This window comes from Colletotrichum tamarilloi (genome assembly GCF_030869305.1).
Source record: "Colletotrichum tamarilloi strain Tom-12 chromosome Unknown Scaffold_25.1, whole genome shotgun sequence".
Taxonomy (NCBI): Eukaryota; Fungi; Ascomycota; class Sordariomycetes; order Glomerellales; family Glomerellaceae; genus Colletotrichum; species Colletotrichum tamarilloi.
The window spans coordinates 177,583-191,589 of NW_026849408.1; the positions used below are offsets into that span (position 1 = coordinate 177,583).

Sequence of the window (14,007 nt, forward strand, 5' to 3'; positions counted from 1 at the left end):
ATCAACCGTCACCGCACAAAAGTGAGAAACATACATCGCCAGTCCGTTCGGCCGGCTTTTCAAGCTATGAGTAGGGCTATCTAATAAGCCGCCGTATGGTTTTGATGCTGGCCATTCCTGATGACCAACACTTGAAAATCTGCAGTACTCGACTCAAGGTAATGCTCCCGGTGCCACTGCTTTGATACCCTAGTGAGGGCGGCGTCACTCATATATGAATATACGAATATATATATCAGTCAATATATGACCTCCGGTGCAGACCATTCTCATTGTTTCTGTGGCTGGAAGGCCTCGTGAGATGGGGTTGCAGTAGTAAGCAGTATGGAAAGCCTTCACTCCATTACCAGCGACTGCCAACTACCAATGGCACGTCATTGCAATTTGCATGAACCTGATTTCAAAAGATCACGTTGATCGGATCGGGGAAGAGAAAGGAAGAACGGGGACCAACCCAACATCAAGATCGCCCCTGACAGTTGATGTAGCAACAAAATCGCTTATCTAAGACGAGCGGCACAGTTCCTTGCCCCCTTCTAGCCTGTTTGCCGTCTTCTCACCTTCGATTCTCATAATTCTTTTGAAGATAAAACACGGTTAGCTCAACTCTGGTCATCAAGGATAATTTTATACAACTCCCTCCCCAGAGAACAGCAAAGCCAAGGCGATACCGGGCGCGCCGCTAGCACCTTTCATAACACGAATACGAGATGCGGACGCTTGACCAAATCGAGTATTCGGAGGAGGCCACAGTCGCCGCCGTGACCGACTTCTACGCCTTCCTGACCAATATGTACCTTCCCGAGTCGGCTGTCGTGCACCCGCCGCCAGGAGGGTGGCCAACCTTGGCCTCTGATCTACAGGGCCTGGGGAAGTCGGACGAGGTCCTGAGCCTGCTCTCGCACCTACCGTATATCCGCCAAGATCTAGACGATATCGAGATACCGGAAGTAACCCCTGGGGGCCGTTGGATAGACTGGCGCATATCCGGTACCTGGGTACGCGAGGGCGGCAGCGACATCGACGAGCTTCGCACCATCACCGAGGGCCCCGCCATCACGGAGCATGTACCCGAGAGCGTCGTCGGACTGACGATGAGCGAGCACCACACCTTCATCGTCGATACGGAGCTCGGCGTCGTCTACTGGCCAGAGTGCCCTGGCCGCCTCCGCAACGGGCCCCGGTGCATTGAGGACGACCCCCACGACTACTGCGACGACGAAGACGACGCCGAGTGGCGTGCCGACGGCGCCGCCTGGTCTGTAGCCGACTTCTTTAAGGTGCTCAAGGCAGAATACCGCTTGCTGCGCTGGGTGCCGTGCAGCGAGTACGAGGTCTTGGATTCGGAGAGCACGATGACGAGGAGTCCTATCGCGGCGCTTCAGGAGGTTTACCGGCGCTACGGCTGGTCTAATTCGCAACAGTATCGCAAGGAGGAGTGCCTCGAGGAGACGAAGATGGTCAGACTTGCAGCAGAGCAGAGAGAGAATGAGGGCGGGGACGCTTAGAGTTAATTCGAATAAGGTGTGTTCGTTTACGTGCTTAGCATGCTTTGCAGTCTTATTGTCATCGACAAGAGATGATTCCCGAACCTCTTCATACCGAGTTTAAACGTATATAAGTCTCTTGGACGGAAATTCGACAAGTGACCAAATGGGAGAATTGCTACAAGTACTGAATGAATTCAGAGGCGTTTGCCGTGGCGGGAGTTCAACAACTTGCGGTTGATGGCCCTGCGATTCTCTAGCACAACAAGTTTAACTGTTTCGAAGACCCTATTCGAAAATACTGGCGAGACGAGAACTATCAACGCCTGTATGAATGAGCTCATTCGGGATCAGAGAAGCGGCACGATAGGCTCGGTATGTCAACTAGTTCATTCTTAGGTAAATGTTGCTTAGCCAAATGTTGCTCCTGTGAGCCGTTACACGATTACAGACTTTCGGTATAGCCCCCCCTAAACGCGTCCACATATGAGAGTCCTAATGAATGAATTCAAAGAAGAAAAAAGAAATCAGCTCTAGAGGTCGGGGTAACCGCTCAAGCTGAGATAACTCGCTGTATCGCGGATACCTTGCATCAGCACTAAGGCAAAGCATTCGCCGACTCGGCCACCAGTGACAGTGTAAATGAGGTCAGGACTCTTGAGTGTCTCGATTCCCACAACTGGGTCACGAACCAGGAAGAGCTTTGACGATTGACCGTCAACGTAGTCGCAAACCACAGGATAGAAAATCTCGTCAAGAGGGTCGATGGCAACGAAGTAGTACTCTTCAGAGCCAGGTCCGTCGTAGTACGGAGCCCACGCAACAACAACACTACCAGTAGGGCCCTCCAGCTCGGGTTCGACGCGCAATCTAGAAACTCCGAGCTTCGTCATGGTGTTGTCATAGTAGTGCATCAATCGCTGGGCTCCGTCGTAAATGAGGGCATCATCTTGAGTAGCCCACAATTCCGAGCAGAGGTCATTGTCTGGTCCGTCGGTGACGACTGCGTACAAGTTGCCGTTGCTGCAAGAAATGATCATGGTAGAACCGGTAGGGTCAACAAGCAGAGAATACTCGTATCCATTGGTGTCATTGTAGGCTCTGTTCGGAATGGACTGGGGCTCATAAGAAATGGTGGAGGAGCCTCCCTTGTAGTTGTCTGCGGTGTCAACAAGCGAGTTCGTGGGCTGAGAAGCTTGTCGATGTTCAATATCACGCTTGGAGGCGGGTAACCTAGATGTCTTAGCCAAAAGGATCTAATCAAACGGCAAAGGCAGTGAAGGGAGTTACTCACTCGATACATCCCTGAGTCAGGGGACGATCGTTGGTATCCAACAAAGGTATCTGCTTTGAACCCAAGATGTCGATGTATAGCCTGTTGCGCCAGCTAATTTGCGTGCTGATGCCGGTACAGCCATTCGTATCGGTAAATCCGGCAGTGAAGCTGCCTGTCTCAGAGAGGCCGATCGAAGCCGCAACTTGAGCAACACCTTTGATTGAAGGCTCATCAATAATTCCTACCGACTTATCCCAGGACGCGATCTGAAGGCCACACTTGATACCTATGGGTAGTCCAAGTGACGTAGAGAGCATCAGCTCACCCTCCGCCTCGAAAACCGGCTTGAAGTAGGGCTCCCAACCACTCTTCTTGCTGTTAGCTGAGTTGACGAAGTCAATGAGCACATGAGCGTCCTGTAGACCCATCTCAGCGCCAGCCAGTAGCTTGCCCTTAGCCACCGCTTCGACTTCAACGCGTGATCCGACGCTGATGCGTGGCCCGATGTTGACAACACCGTAAGTCAACCCGGGTAAAGCAACGTTAATCAGGTCGTTGTAGAACTCTTGCTTGTACGTGATCTGGGCATCAATCCCTATCTTCAGAACGAATTTGATATCCGTCCTAATGTCGACCTCGCCTTCGAGAAAGCCGCCAATAGGAGTCCAACGGGCCCGACCGGCAATTTTTGCGTTACCAAAGGCACCGCACCCGACACAGAAAATGTTCATGTATCCATTGACCTTCTTTTCAGGGTCCTCCTCCTGAGAACCTAGCGCCTTAAGAAGGATTGAATCGCCCCACGGAGACTGTACCTGCTTAGTCTTGGGATCGCTGAGTGTTTTGTCGTCAGGGTTAGATGACTTGGGGTTGGGGAGGTGCCAGGAGATTTCTTTGTTTATGGAGCCTCCGATTGAGAGAGCTTGTTGCGTTGCTTGATAAACTGCCTTGAGAGGCTGCACAATTTTGTTGAAAAAGGACTTGAACCACCGCTTACGGACGTTCCGGCGTTGTTTCCAGAAGGTGTCTTCTGGGTCAATGTCGTACTTGAACTCCTCTGGAATAGACTCCTGAATGAACCCAGGGGCAATTTCTTGAACGAATCTGATACTCTCAGCGCTCAACTGGGCGTATCCTAGGTCCTCGTCGAGATCTTCGTCGAAGTAAGCACCAAGACAGGCCGTTGGAAGGCCGTACTTAGTATCTGTAGGAGCCTCGCAACTGCGAGGTGCCTGTAAGTCGGTGGTGTTCACTGCCGAAGAGCTGTTTGAGATTGGGCTGCCAGTAGCTCCGGGCATACCAGCTGATCCAGGCAAAGACGAAGGTGATCCGGGAGTTCCAGGTGCGCCTGCTCCTCCAGGTGAGGTGGGGCTGGCACCAGTTGTAGTGCTGCCGGAGGTGGCGGCCGGTGCGGATCCCCAAGTGAATGTTGATCCAGAGGCTGACGAAGGTTGAGGGTGGTGTCCTCGAGGAGTCCAATGGCCCCATTCAGTCTCTCCAGAAGTGATAAGATCGTCAGGGTGACCAGGAGTTCCAGAGGCCGTTATAACAGAGTTGCCGCCATGAAACTGGAGTGAAGAAACGCGGAAGAAACAACGGTCGCCTTTCTCGTAATCACCGCATCCTTTGACGAAGACGATCAAGATCAGGCCGTCATCAGTATTCCAAGTATCCACGGCATTCTGATACCCGTCGTGGCTGCCAAACGAGATCGTCAGATCTGACGAGTCATATGTGACGACTGCTACATGATCGCAATGGTCCAGGTTTACCGAGGGGGCAGTGAAATGATAGGTGACAAAGGCATATGCTCCTGCCTTGGCCGGATCTGCTCTATTGCATCAGTTCATCGTGGTCATGAGAATGTGCTGGCCTACTCTACGTACCACCAACACCGTAGTACATCTCGGAGCCCTTGCTGGGGGGAATTGGGATGACATTGGCCGCCGGCTTTGTGTCGCACGACCAATGGATGTTTGGCGACAGAGTTGCGTGGGGTCCATCGCGAGCAAACGTCGCTGTTTGTTCTCCCATAAACCCAAACCTATTGGCTTGTTCCACGGGAGACGGGCAAGGCGTAGGGGCGACAGTCTTAGTAACGGTGCTGTTGCTACCGGGTGCAATTGAGGCTGGATATGCGCTTACGATGCCAGCTATAGCTATCAGCGGTGCGGCTCGCATTTTGAGTAACATGGTGGTGTCTGATTGAGTATCTAAGAACTAAATGAGTGACTGGAATAACAGAAAAGATTGACGATGAAGCAATGAGCCCCTGTGAGGTGCAAAGGAGCGTGGTGGGCAGCTTGGCGGAGAGACATGGAAGGTAATTGCCATTTAGGCTGGGACTTTCTTAAATATTGCACCCATGGATAGTACTACAATTTTGATCTCAACAAAGACAAAGCAAACGATATCCCCTAGCCACATTCTAAACGTCAGAGACATTTTCGCAATTCACAAGGTGTCTCTTGAGGTCAAGACAAGAAATTCCTCTTTCATCAAAGTCAGCCGTCGACAATTCCGACGGTACACATAGGAAATTCTTAGTCCGGGGTTATAATTCAAGCGAGTTGTCTTTCCATCGCAAGCCTCAAGGGTTTTGGCGACCTGAATGTTCCAAGACGGGCCACCAGGCAAGTCAGACACAGAAGCCAGAGTCGGAGGCGTTCTACGCAAATGGCTTCCTCATTCCGTAGGAAATTTGCCATTCGAATAGCATCCCACCTCGACCGGCTGATCATGAGTGTTCCATCAATCCCTTGCGAGCAATCAGCCACACGAGCACCGTGGGTATCTACGCGTGCGGCTGATGTGAATCTTTGGCTGTCAAAGATGATGAATGCAACAATGTCAGGATGTCAAAACTCTTTTTACCAAACTTGATCACCGCTAGAAACTCAGACCAACTCGTTCTTGCATGAGCTAGACATATACTCATCTTCATTCCTGTGGTGTGAACAATTCTCAACGGCGAAATGCTTGACCTCGTGTAATCAACGACGGGAGATCTGTTCTAGGGATGATATCCTACTCCAAACGTGTACAAGCATCCAACCGACTAAGACAACAACGACTGAAAATCCATGAGCCAAGTGCGTGATCCACCTCAGCTCACGCTAGGTCAAGCCGTTTGAATAAACGCATTCTTCGTCGCACTAAAAGTAGCTGAGGTTTCACATGGGAATGAAAAGGTCCCCTGCCATTCTTGATAGGATCTGGATGCAATATGACACCACTATAATTCGTAGGATATGGTAAGAACGGTCATGCCGATGGTGCTCGCTATCACTTTCGTTTCGGCTTGATGGGCTTGATCGTCATGATCAAAGTGCGGCTGAGGTCTCAGCCATTTTTGCTATGAATTGAGAGCAGTGGCTTTGACGATGGCCTGCTCCACAACTTACACGCAACCCAGACATCTGGGAAGTTTGTGGATTTTAGAAAGCCACGTGAGCTCCTAGTACCAAGAGAAATTGAGATCGGAGCTATGAAGGTGGCGCTCTTGTCGTCGAGATTTCTTGGAACCAATCGATAGTTCAGAAGCACTATTCTCAGCTGCGCGCATTTAACAAAATTTCCGTTTGTCATTCAAAGTATTCTTGCCCTCTTTGAAATTCTTAGCGAGCTATCAAAACGCATGATCGCTTGTATTCCGGAGAGTCTATTATCGGATATCACTTGAATGTTATTTATGCCCATTCATTGTTACAGGAACTACTACGGATCGCGTGGCCAGGTCTGCAGGAGCCCGAGGAGATACTTGTCTCGGGCTTACTGATTACCTATGCTTCAGCCTACGAGCCACCAAGCTTCCGTAGCAATATCAACTCATTAACTCTCATACTCAGTCCCTGCTTTGAACGTGTCGTGGGTCTTATTTTGGAAGGGCGTTTCCCATCACTTCAACTAAACATGGACCTAACCCTATTAACGATAGTCTCTTACTGTTAATGAAGCCTGACAGCAGGTGATGAGCATTCATTGACTTAAAATTATCAATACTTATTGAGATTAGAGAGGCGTTGATAATAACAGCGTTTGAGACTGACAGAAAAAGCATGAAAACTCGCCTACAAACTCACTCCCTTGTATTACACAGGGCCTGGTGGAAAAGGGGAACACGTGAAGCAGCCTTCATGCTGATTATGCGTTGATCAGATATTCATTACTCTCATGTACATAACTTAATGGCGTGAACAGTCTCTCGACTACATCCGTCCTAGTCTCTTATTTCCTGGCCACCATCTCCTGCCTGACTTGTCTTCCTCAACAATTTCCTAGCCACTTTTCTAATTGGACCCCCAATGACCCCCTCGAGTTCCGGCAACGAACAGTTCCTCTTTCAAGCAGACCACCTCTTAGTCTTGGCGGCAGGAGCCGTGCAAGGAGAGGTGTTGTTCGGGTAAAAGATGTCGTCTCCAACCCAGACGGGCCAGACCTCGTTGATGACGGCCCGCGACGCATTATTCCTGGCAGCGCTGACGTCGATGAACATGGTGTCGGTGGTGCTCTTTGTGTTAGGCAGGCCGTCGGGGCCGAACAGTTGCACAAAGGTGAAGTTGCCCTTGGCGCCGCACACCTTGCCGGTGACGGAGGGTCTGCCCCAGCCGTAGCCGACGACCTCGTAGTCGGTGATGAAGTCCTCGCCCGAGGACAGGACGTAGAGGCCGGCGTAGGCCGGGTCGACGCGGTTGAAGAGGAAGGAGAACCTGGCCTCGTGGATGGACAGCGGGCCGGCGTCGGTGAATTCGGGGGCGCCGTAGGTGGTGATGTCGCCGTCGGTGTGGTTGTACCAGCCGCCGTAGTTATGCTGAGGCCAGGTATTGAGCTTCGGTGCGGTTGCCGAGGCGACTGTCGTGGCGGCGAGGGCGACGAGGCCTGCGGCTGTGGATGGGATGTGGACCATTTTGAGGAGTAGATGAGAGGGAAGTGAGGTTTTGGAGGAAGACGATCACGATGAAGAGTGGCAGAGAGGCGAGAGGACGTCAATTACATGATAGAGATCAGGAGGTCGATGACTACTTATACACGCATATGATAATCCTCAGGACACGCTTTGTGAGTCTTTTTTACCTTCTATGAAATCTTGGCGAGAATAGGCAGAAGTGCGGGTAGAGAAATTTCATCTGGGGACCTTGAAGCTCGACCGGGGCTCGCCGCCCGGGTCTGATGCCACGAACACGAGCGCGGCGGGTGAGATTCCAAGTTGGGATTAGCTGTGGAGGGCCTGTCAGTGAGAAGTCTAGTAACGTTTCTTTTCTCCCTAGCCGGTGGTTCGAAAGTTATATCTCGCAAGGAGGAAGATGTGGTGAAGGGGATAAGAAGAACGAGTAGCCGAACCAGCAATGACCATTCGGCAACATGGAGGAGAAAATATAGAGATTAGCAAAGTCCGAGGTTCCCAATAGACTCGTACGGATACAACAGGATGTTGAAAGAAGACTGGAACTGGCAATCAACGGGTACCGTAAATTTAATATTGACTGTGCCTCAGTTCAGGGATTATGAGAGACAGAGATGTTATAGGTCGCCCTGCCCGTTGTTATCCACTAGGAGTAAGCCGAAGGACCGAGGACGTGCAGTGCACCCTGCGGGAACCTAAACGTGACCTTATCTTATTATTTCCCGTCCCGTTCAGTTGGCGGCTAAATCGTCTCTTCTTTTGACTCGGCTAACTCTAAGCACCAGATCTTGATTAACCTAACCTTGGCTGACAAGACGGACAACTGGTCCCGACCACTTTGTCTCTGCTCCAGGTCTGCCCTTCCTTGCTTGCTACATCACACCTTGCCTTACTTCAGCTCCTCTCGGTCCGAACTGTCGCCGTTAGTCTCAACACGGTGAGGTACCAGCTAATCCATGGCGTAGGTTGCAGGACAACCAGGAACACCCTAGAGTTCAGCTCTTACACGCAACTGGCAGCTCACAACGGCCCAATAAGCGGCGCCAATTGCAAGAACAGCTTCTGTCTGTCACTGCTGGCGAATCACGTCCAGTTTCAGGACACTAATCGGCCAGCTCTACTCCAAACCAGCAGCGCTACGGCGCATCATATTGCGACGTCAATCGCACCAAAGACATCTTTGCTGCTTGCGGCGTTACCGATCTTGAATCATTGCTGTGACTGTGAGGAAGCCCCGGTCAAGCTGAGCTGAACATACAGTGCCTACCTATCCGTAGGTACGAAGTACCTTGCTCGCGTCGACTCGGCATGCATCCCGCGACGAGACATTCAAATCCCACCCAGCCAACCGTTGCAACGCCCTTTCCTTGGCCGTAGGTCAGCCCAGCTCCAAAAGAGCCCCATTTTACATGCAAGTAACGGCCCTCCCAAGCCTTCCAAGACGGCTCTGTACCCCGGAACACGCGTACATGAAGCCCGCCGAGGGGCTCTAAACCCCCCGTGAAAATCCTCCTCCACGATGGGTAACTGCCTCTCACTTCTTCTCCCCTCCCCCTCCTCCCCCTTGCTCGAGACCACCGCCATGACGAACCTCACCATCCGCAACCTCACGGCCCTGCCAGTCACCCTCAAGCGTGTCGAACGCTTCGAGGGCGAGAGGAAGCGCACCGGAGACTTCCTGGGCAACACCTTTGGTACCATTGGCTCCTTCATGAATGCGACCAACTTCACCACCAAAGAGACCCACGCAAAGGGAGATGCCCACCAGACCGAGGATGTCGATGTTCATGTCGAGCCATTCGCCATCGGCGGCACCGAGATTGGCGCACCAGATATTGGAAACCACGATGTCGTTCGTCTCCAGTTCGAAATTGAGGGCCACCGTTATGAGATTGACGCCCCGAGCCCCACCAACCGCTCTTCCGTCATGAAGAAGCTCGACGATGCGCCTCTGGAGCTGACGGCCGTCTACGTGGCCAATGGCGCATTCCTCGCCATCATGTCGTCCGCAAACCTCAATGCCTGGATGCACGAGCTGCGCGACGAATACCCGCTACCCCTCCTCTCCATCCCCGGCACCCACAACTCGCCGACGTGTTACACGGCGCTGCCCTCCGTCCGCTGCCAGGCCGTCGACGTCCGCGAGCAGCTCGACAACGGCGTCCGCTTCCTCGACATCAGAGTCTCCGTCTCCCAGGACAACGACGATCTCGCCCTCGTCCACTCCGCCTTCCCCATCTCCCTGACCGGCAACAAGTACTTTGCCGACATGCTCTCCGACATCTACGCCTATCTGGACGCCAACCCTTCCGAGACGGTCCTCATGTCCGTCAAGCGCGAGGGCACGGGCAAGGGCAACGACGAGCAGCTCAGCCGCTACCTCCGCGACCGCTACGTCGGCCGCGACGCCCACAGGTGGTTCGTCGAGCCGCGCATCCCGCCCCTTGGCGACTGTCGCGGCCGCATCGTGCTCATCCGCCGCTTCGGCCTCGACGAACCCCTGCGCGGCGAGCACGACGGCCGCGGCTGGGCCATTGACGCCCAGAACTGGCCCGACAACTGCGAGGACGGCACCGTCGGCGGCGGCCTCATCCGCGTCCAGGACTTTTACGAAATCGACCAGTCGACAAACGTCGAGAAGAAGATCAACTTCTCCCACGGCCAGCTCGAGCGCGCCGCCGAGCAGCTCTTCCACCTCCCCGGCATGCCCGACTTCAACGCCGACGCACCGCCGCTGCCCTTCTTTGTCAACTTTTTGAGCGCGAGCAACTTCTTCAACGCCACCTGCTGGCCGGAGCGCATCGCCGCCAAAGTGAACCCGGCCGTCATCGAGTATCTCTGCATACGCCACGGCGAGCCGGGCAAGGGCCCGCACCAGCTCAATGTCGGCGACGCGGCGACGGGCATCATTGTCACGGACTGGGTTGGCGCGCACGGCGATTGGGATTTGATCAGGTGTATCGTGGGCATGAACGCGCGTCTGCAGCTCAAGCACTAGGTGTGTCTGTGCCGCAGTGTGCGATTGGAGACTGGCGCAAGGGTTGTGGATATCAAGGGAGGCAAGGCATCATTGTTACACGATCAGAAAGCGAAGCGACAGAAAAGAATGTGATGAGAATATCATGTTTTTATTATTATCAAGTCATCAAACTAAGGAAGATAGATCAGGTCTCATTGAAGAGTCCAGGTTCCTAGAAGTTGTCATGTTAGCGAAGTGCTTTGCTAAAGGAATGGCAAAACAAAATGTAAAAATGACAGGTCTCGATCAGTTCTCCAAGGTGAATCGGTTTATGTTTTCTCTTTCATGATATTCAGTACTAGAGCTAATAAAAGGTCATCCGTGAGACGGTGGGCGTTGCGCTTGCAACAGAAAAAAGTGCGGAAAAAAATTGTAGACCTACCATTTGGGTATCAAAGCAAAACGAGAAACATCAGTACAAGCAAGTTACCTATGTCGCGGGTCAGCGACTTGTCAGGCATGTGTGAAGCAAACACCAAGTGAACGATCTGCGGGCTGTTAGTGATGCTGTCCAAAAGATGTGAGATGTGAGTTTGAATTACCTCAATATCAGAAAGTGTTAATTACGTTCATGTCCAGCAAACACCGAAGTGAGCGCCAGTCAAACAGTGTGAATACTTGATCAACTCATCATAGTATCGAGAGACTGAACACGGTCGCCGCCTGGGCAACAGAAGAGGGAAAAAATGTTTACCTGCGTCGAGAACAGTCAGCATGGCCAGCCTCAACCAGATGAACGCAAGCTTTCCAAAGGCCACTCTCCTGCGCGCAAACGCAGAGGAGAGAGTACCTTGAACACAAGCAAATAGTGGTAACCACGATCAGTTGACGATCGATCTCAACAAGAAGCCCCGACACCCAACACCACAGAGTTTGTACGCTCCGTTTGTTTCTGGCGAGGGGCATCGAGGTTCGTTTATGTCCGCCCGTTCGTTCAAATCTTCCTCATTGTGGTGTTTGCTTGTGGGGGAAGGAAAGCATCGAGGCGGACCCTGAAAAATATGTATTTACCTATCCGACTGATGTTAGCTTGGATGCTACCTGGATAGATGCGAGCAAAAGAAGGTAAAATTTTGGCTCTAGATCAGACAAGGCTGAAACTATTGCACCGGATTCAACATTATGTATTCTGCATGAGGAATCCCTATGGTGTACGAAGTGTTCATCATATAGAGGCGAAGGGGAAAGGGGGGTGGAGAGACCGGAAAGTGCAAACGAACCTTTTGAAAATAGTGTCAAAAGCAAGGGCTTCAAATTTGGAAGCGATTGAAGATTCATAAGAGAAAATTCTGTTGCGCGTTAGCTTTGGTCCCACAACTCCGTAGACGCGAAAAGACAGGAAGCTGCGCAAGAATTTGCTCAGTTCTAAGAAAAGTGTCACACCATGGAAATAGGTCTGATTTGGATTGTTCAATGTTGTTTCCAATCATCATGCAAAAAGACAAAAGAAACCAGGTGAACTCTCGTGAGACAAAGAAGATCAAACTTACCAATTGAAAGTATTCCCAATGCCTGCCAGACGCGCACCAGTCTGGCGTCTGCGCAATGGCAGGCAGAGGGAGAAAGGTCTTGGTGATTGACCTTGTTGAGTATGGAAAAGAGAAGTCTGCAGCAGTTGGAAGAGCTTCGTGGAAAATTTAAAGGAAAGAAAAAAGTCCAGAGTGGGGGTCCTACCTCGAGATGATACACTAGCCTCTTTTGGACTAGCGGGAAACATGACCACTGGCATGGCTGTGGCGGTGCTTTCGGGAATCTGTGCTGACAACCTCAGGTGGCGAAGTCTATCTTATCGCCTCCCTCTTTATAAGTGCTCCCCGCGATCTCCCGTCCTCCCCCAGGTTTCCGTCCTTTCCCAAGGACATAGCTCCAGACACGACACTGTTCGACTCGACCTTGACGTTCCCCTTACCGGTCGTGATCTCTAAGGAGTCACTCCAAACAAACCCGCCAAAATGTCTGCCGCGGGGGGTATATGGGCTCCAGCAGCCCTACGCCTCCTCCGCGTGGGCATCACCAGAACGACAAAGATGATACGAACCAAACTCGCAAACGCAACCCGCCCGGCCGTCCAGGGCGAACTCGCACACATCCCCATCCGCACGACGCCGACGGGCCGACAGCCCATTCACCCGGCCGCTCTCCTCAGACAGAAGCGCGCGGGACGCTGGTACTCGACCCAGAGCATCAACAACACCGTTCGCAGATGGATCTCCACGAGCGGTAGCCCCGGCGGCAGCAGCGCACGCTTCAGCCGGGCATCGTTTCCGAGCTCAAACACATCCCGCCGCGTGGGCCAAATGACCGGCCGCGCGCCCTTTGCGAGCACGCTCCGACCGAATCTCACCGGCGGTGCCATCGCCCGCACACAGGGCGGCTACAGCGTCGGCGGTGGGGCCCGCTACTTCTCTCACACGCCCGCGGCGCCCGCGCAAGTGATCCAGAACGTCTCCGTCGCGATGCGCGCCTTCTGCCTCTCTGGCCAAAGGGTACGCTACGACGGCCTCAACGCTCGCGGCGACAAGCGCTACCGCGCCGTCTCGGAGCTCGAGCAGGCCGCGTACGTCAAGATGATGGGCGCCACCTCCCGCGGGAACCCCGGCTCCTTCGTCGACTTCCACATCAGCCCCACCGTCACGGCCCTCAGCCCCCTGGCCGCCGCCGCCGCTGCGGGTTTCACCTCCGCTAACGCCGAGGCCCCCACCACCACCCTCAACGAGGATGGCTTCCTAGACGTTCTGTCCATTGACTTTGCTCGCGCTCTCAAGGACCTCGCCGTCGTTTTCGCAGACCTGAAGAGGCTTGCCTTATTTGGTGATTTGCCAATCACGATGGAAAAGAAAAATGTGCTTCGGGTGCGATTCCCTGGAGTTGACGCTGAGACCGTCGAGCGGCTGTGCGATGATGCTGGCGTTCAACGCGGTATTGTTGGTCAAGACGCCGATTTTGAAATCGAGAATGGCGTCCCGATGGCGCTTCAATTCCCATACGCTCCTGACGACGACGTCAAGACCATCACTTCGCCCGGCGGTTCACTGCGGTCGCTCTCCGGCATCGATGTCGACCTGGAAGAGGCGTTCATGGACGAGATGGAAGAGCGCTCTTGGATGTCAGACCCCGAGGGATACGAAAGCTTATCGCCCACCCCCAAGACCAGTGAGGACTGCTCTGATGGGTATGAGGGACTTGAGGGCATATACAGATTCCTGGAGGAGTGTGACCGCAATAAGGGACGTTTTTAACGGGTGGGTCTTCTTTGTGTTTTCGTCAACGGTCGAAGCCGCAGATTGGGTTCTGGGCGATGTAAGGATCTACGCTCTTTGTA

The 14,007-nt window shown here is 53.0% G+C and overlaps 5 protein-coding genes across 5 annotated transcripts; 3 read left to right on the forward strand and 2 right to left on the reverse strand.

Annotated features, from left to right (window-relative positions):
* Window positions 1-710: 710 nt before the first annotated feature.
* On the forward strand, window positions 711-1,508 carry CTAM01_07767 (uncharacterized protein; the record flags this gene model as incomplete). Its single annotated transcript, XM_060523788.1, has 1 exon — window positions 711-1,508. One exon carries the CDS (start codon window positions 711-713, stop codon window positions 1,506-1,508), a length of 798 nt encoding a protein of 265 aa, XP_060381535.1.
* A 512-nt stretch (window positions 1,509-2,020) lies between these two features.
* Window positions 2,021-4,944, reverse strand: CTAM01_07768 (uncharacterized protein; the record flags this gene model as incomplete). Its single annotated transcript, XM_060523789.1, has 3 exons — window positions 2,021-2,720; window positions 2,782-4,591; window positions 4,650-4,944. 3 exons carry the CDS (start codon window positions 4,942-4,944, stop codon window positions 2,021-2,023), a joined length of 2,805 nt encoding a protein of 934 aa, XP_060381536.1.
* Window positions 4,945-7,105: 2,161 nt separating this feature from the next.
* CTAM01_07769 (uncharacterized protein) lies at window positions 7,106-7,669 on the reverse strand (the record flags this gene model as incomplete). The annotated part of the gene is made up of 1 exon (XM_060523790.1): window positions 7,106-7,669. The coding sequence occupies one exon, from the start codon at window positions 7,667-7,669 to the stop codon at window positions 7,106-7,108; it is 564 nt and encodes a 187-aa protein (XP_060381537.1).
* A 1,516-nt stretch (window positions 7,670-9,185) lies between these two features.
* Window positions 9,186-10,664, forward strand: CTAM01_07770 (phosphatidylinositol-specific phospholipase C; the record flags this gene model as incomplete). The annotated part of the gene is made up of 1 exon (XM_060523791.1): window positions 9,186-10,664. One exon carries the CDS (start codon window positions 9,186-9,188, stop codon window positions 10,662-10,664), a length of 1,479 nt encoding a protein of 492 aa, XP_060381538.1.
* Window positions 10,665-12,637: 1,973 nt separating this feature from the next.
* On the forward strand, window positions 12,638-13,924 carry CTAM01_07771 (casein kinase II beta 2 subunit; the record flags this gene model as incomplete). The annotated part of the gene is made up of 1 exon (XM_060523792.1): window positions 12,638-13,924. One exon carries the CDS (start codon window positions 12,638-12,640, stop codon window positions 13,922-13,924), a length of 1,287 nt encoding a protein of 428 aa, XP_060381539.1.
* Window positions 13,925-14,007: the final 83 nt, after the last annotated feature.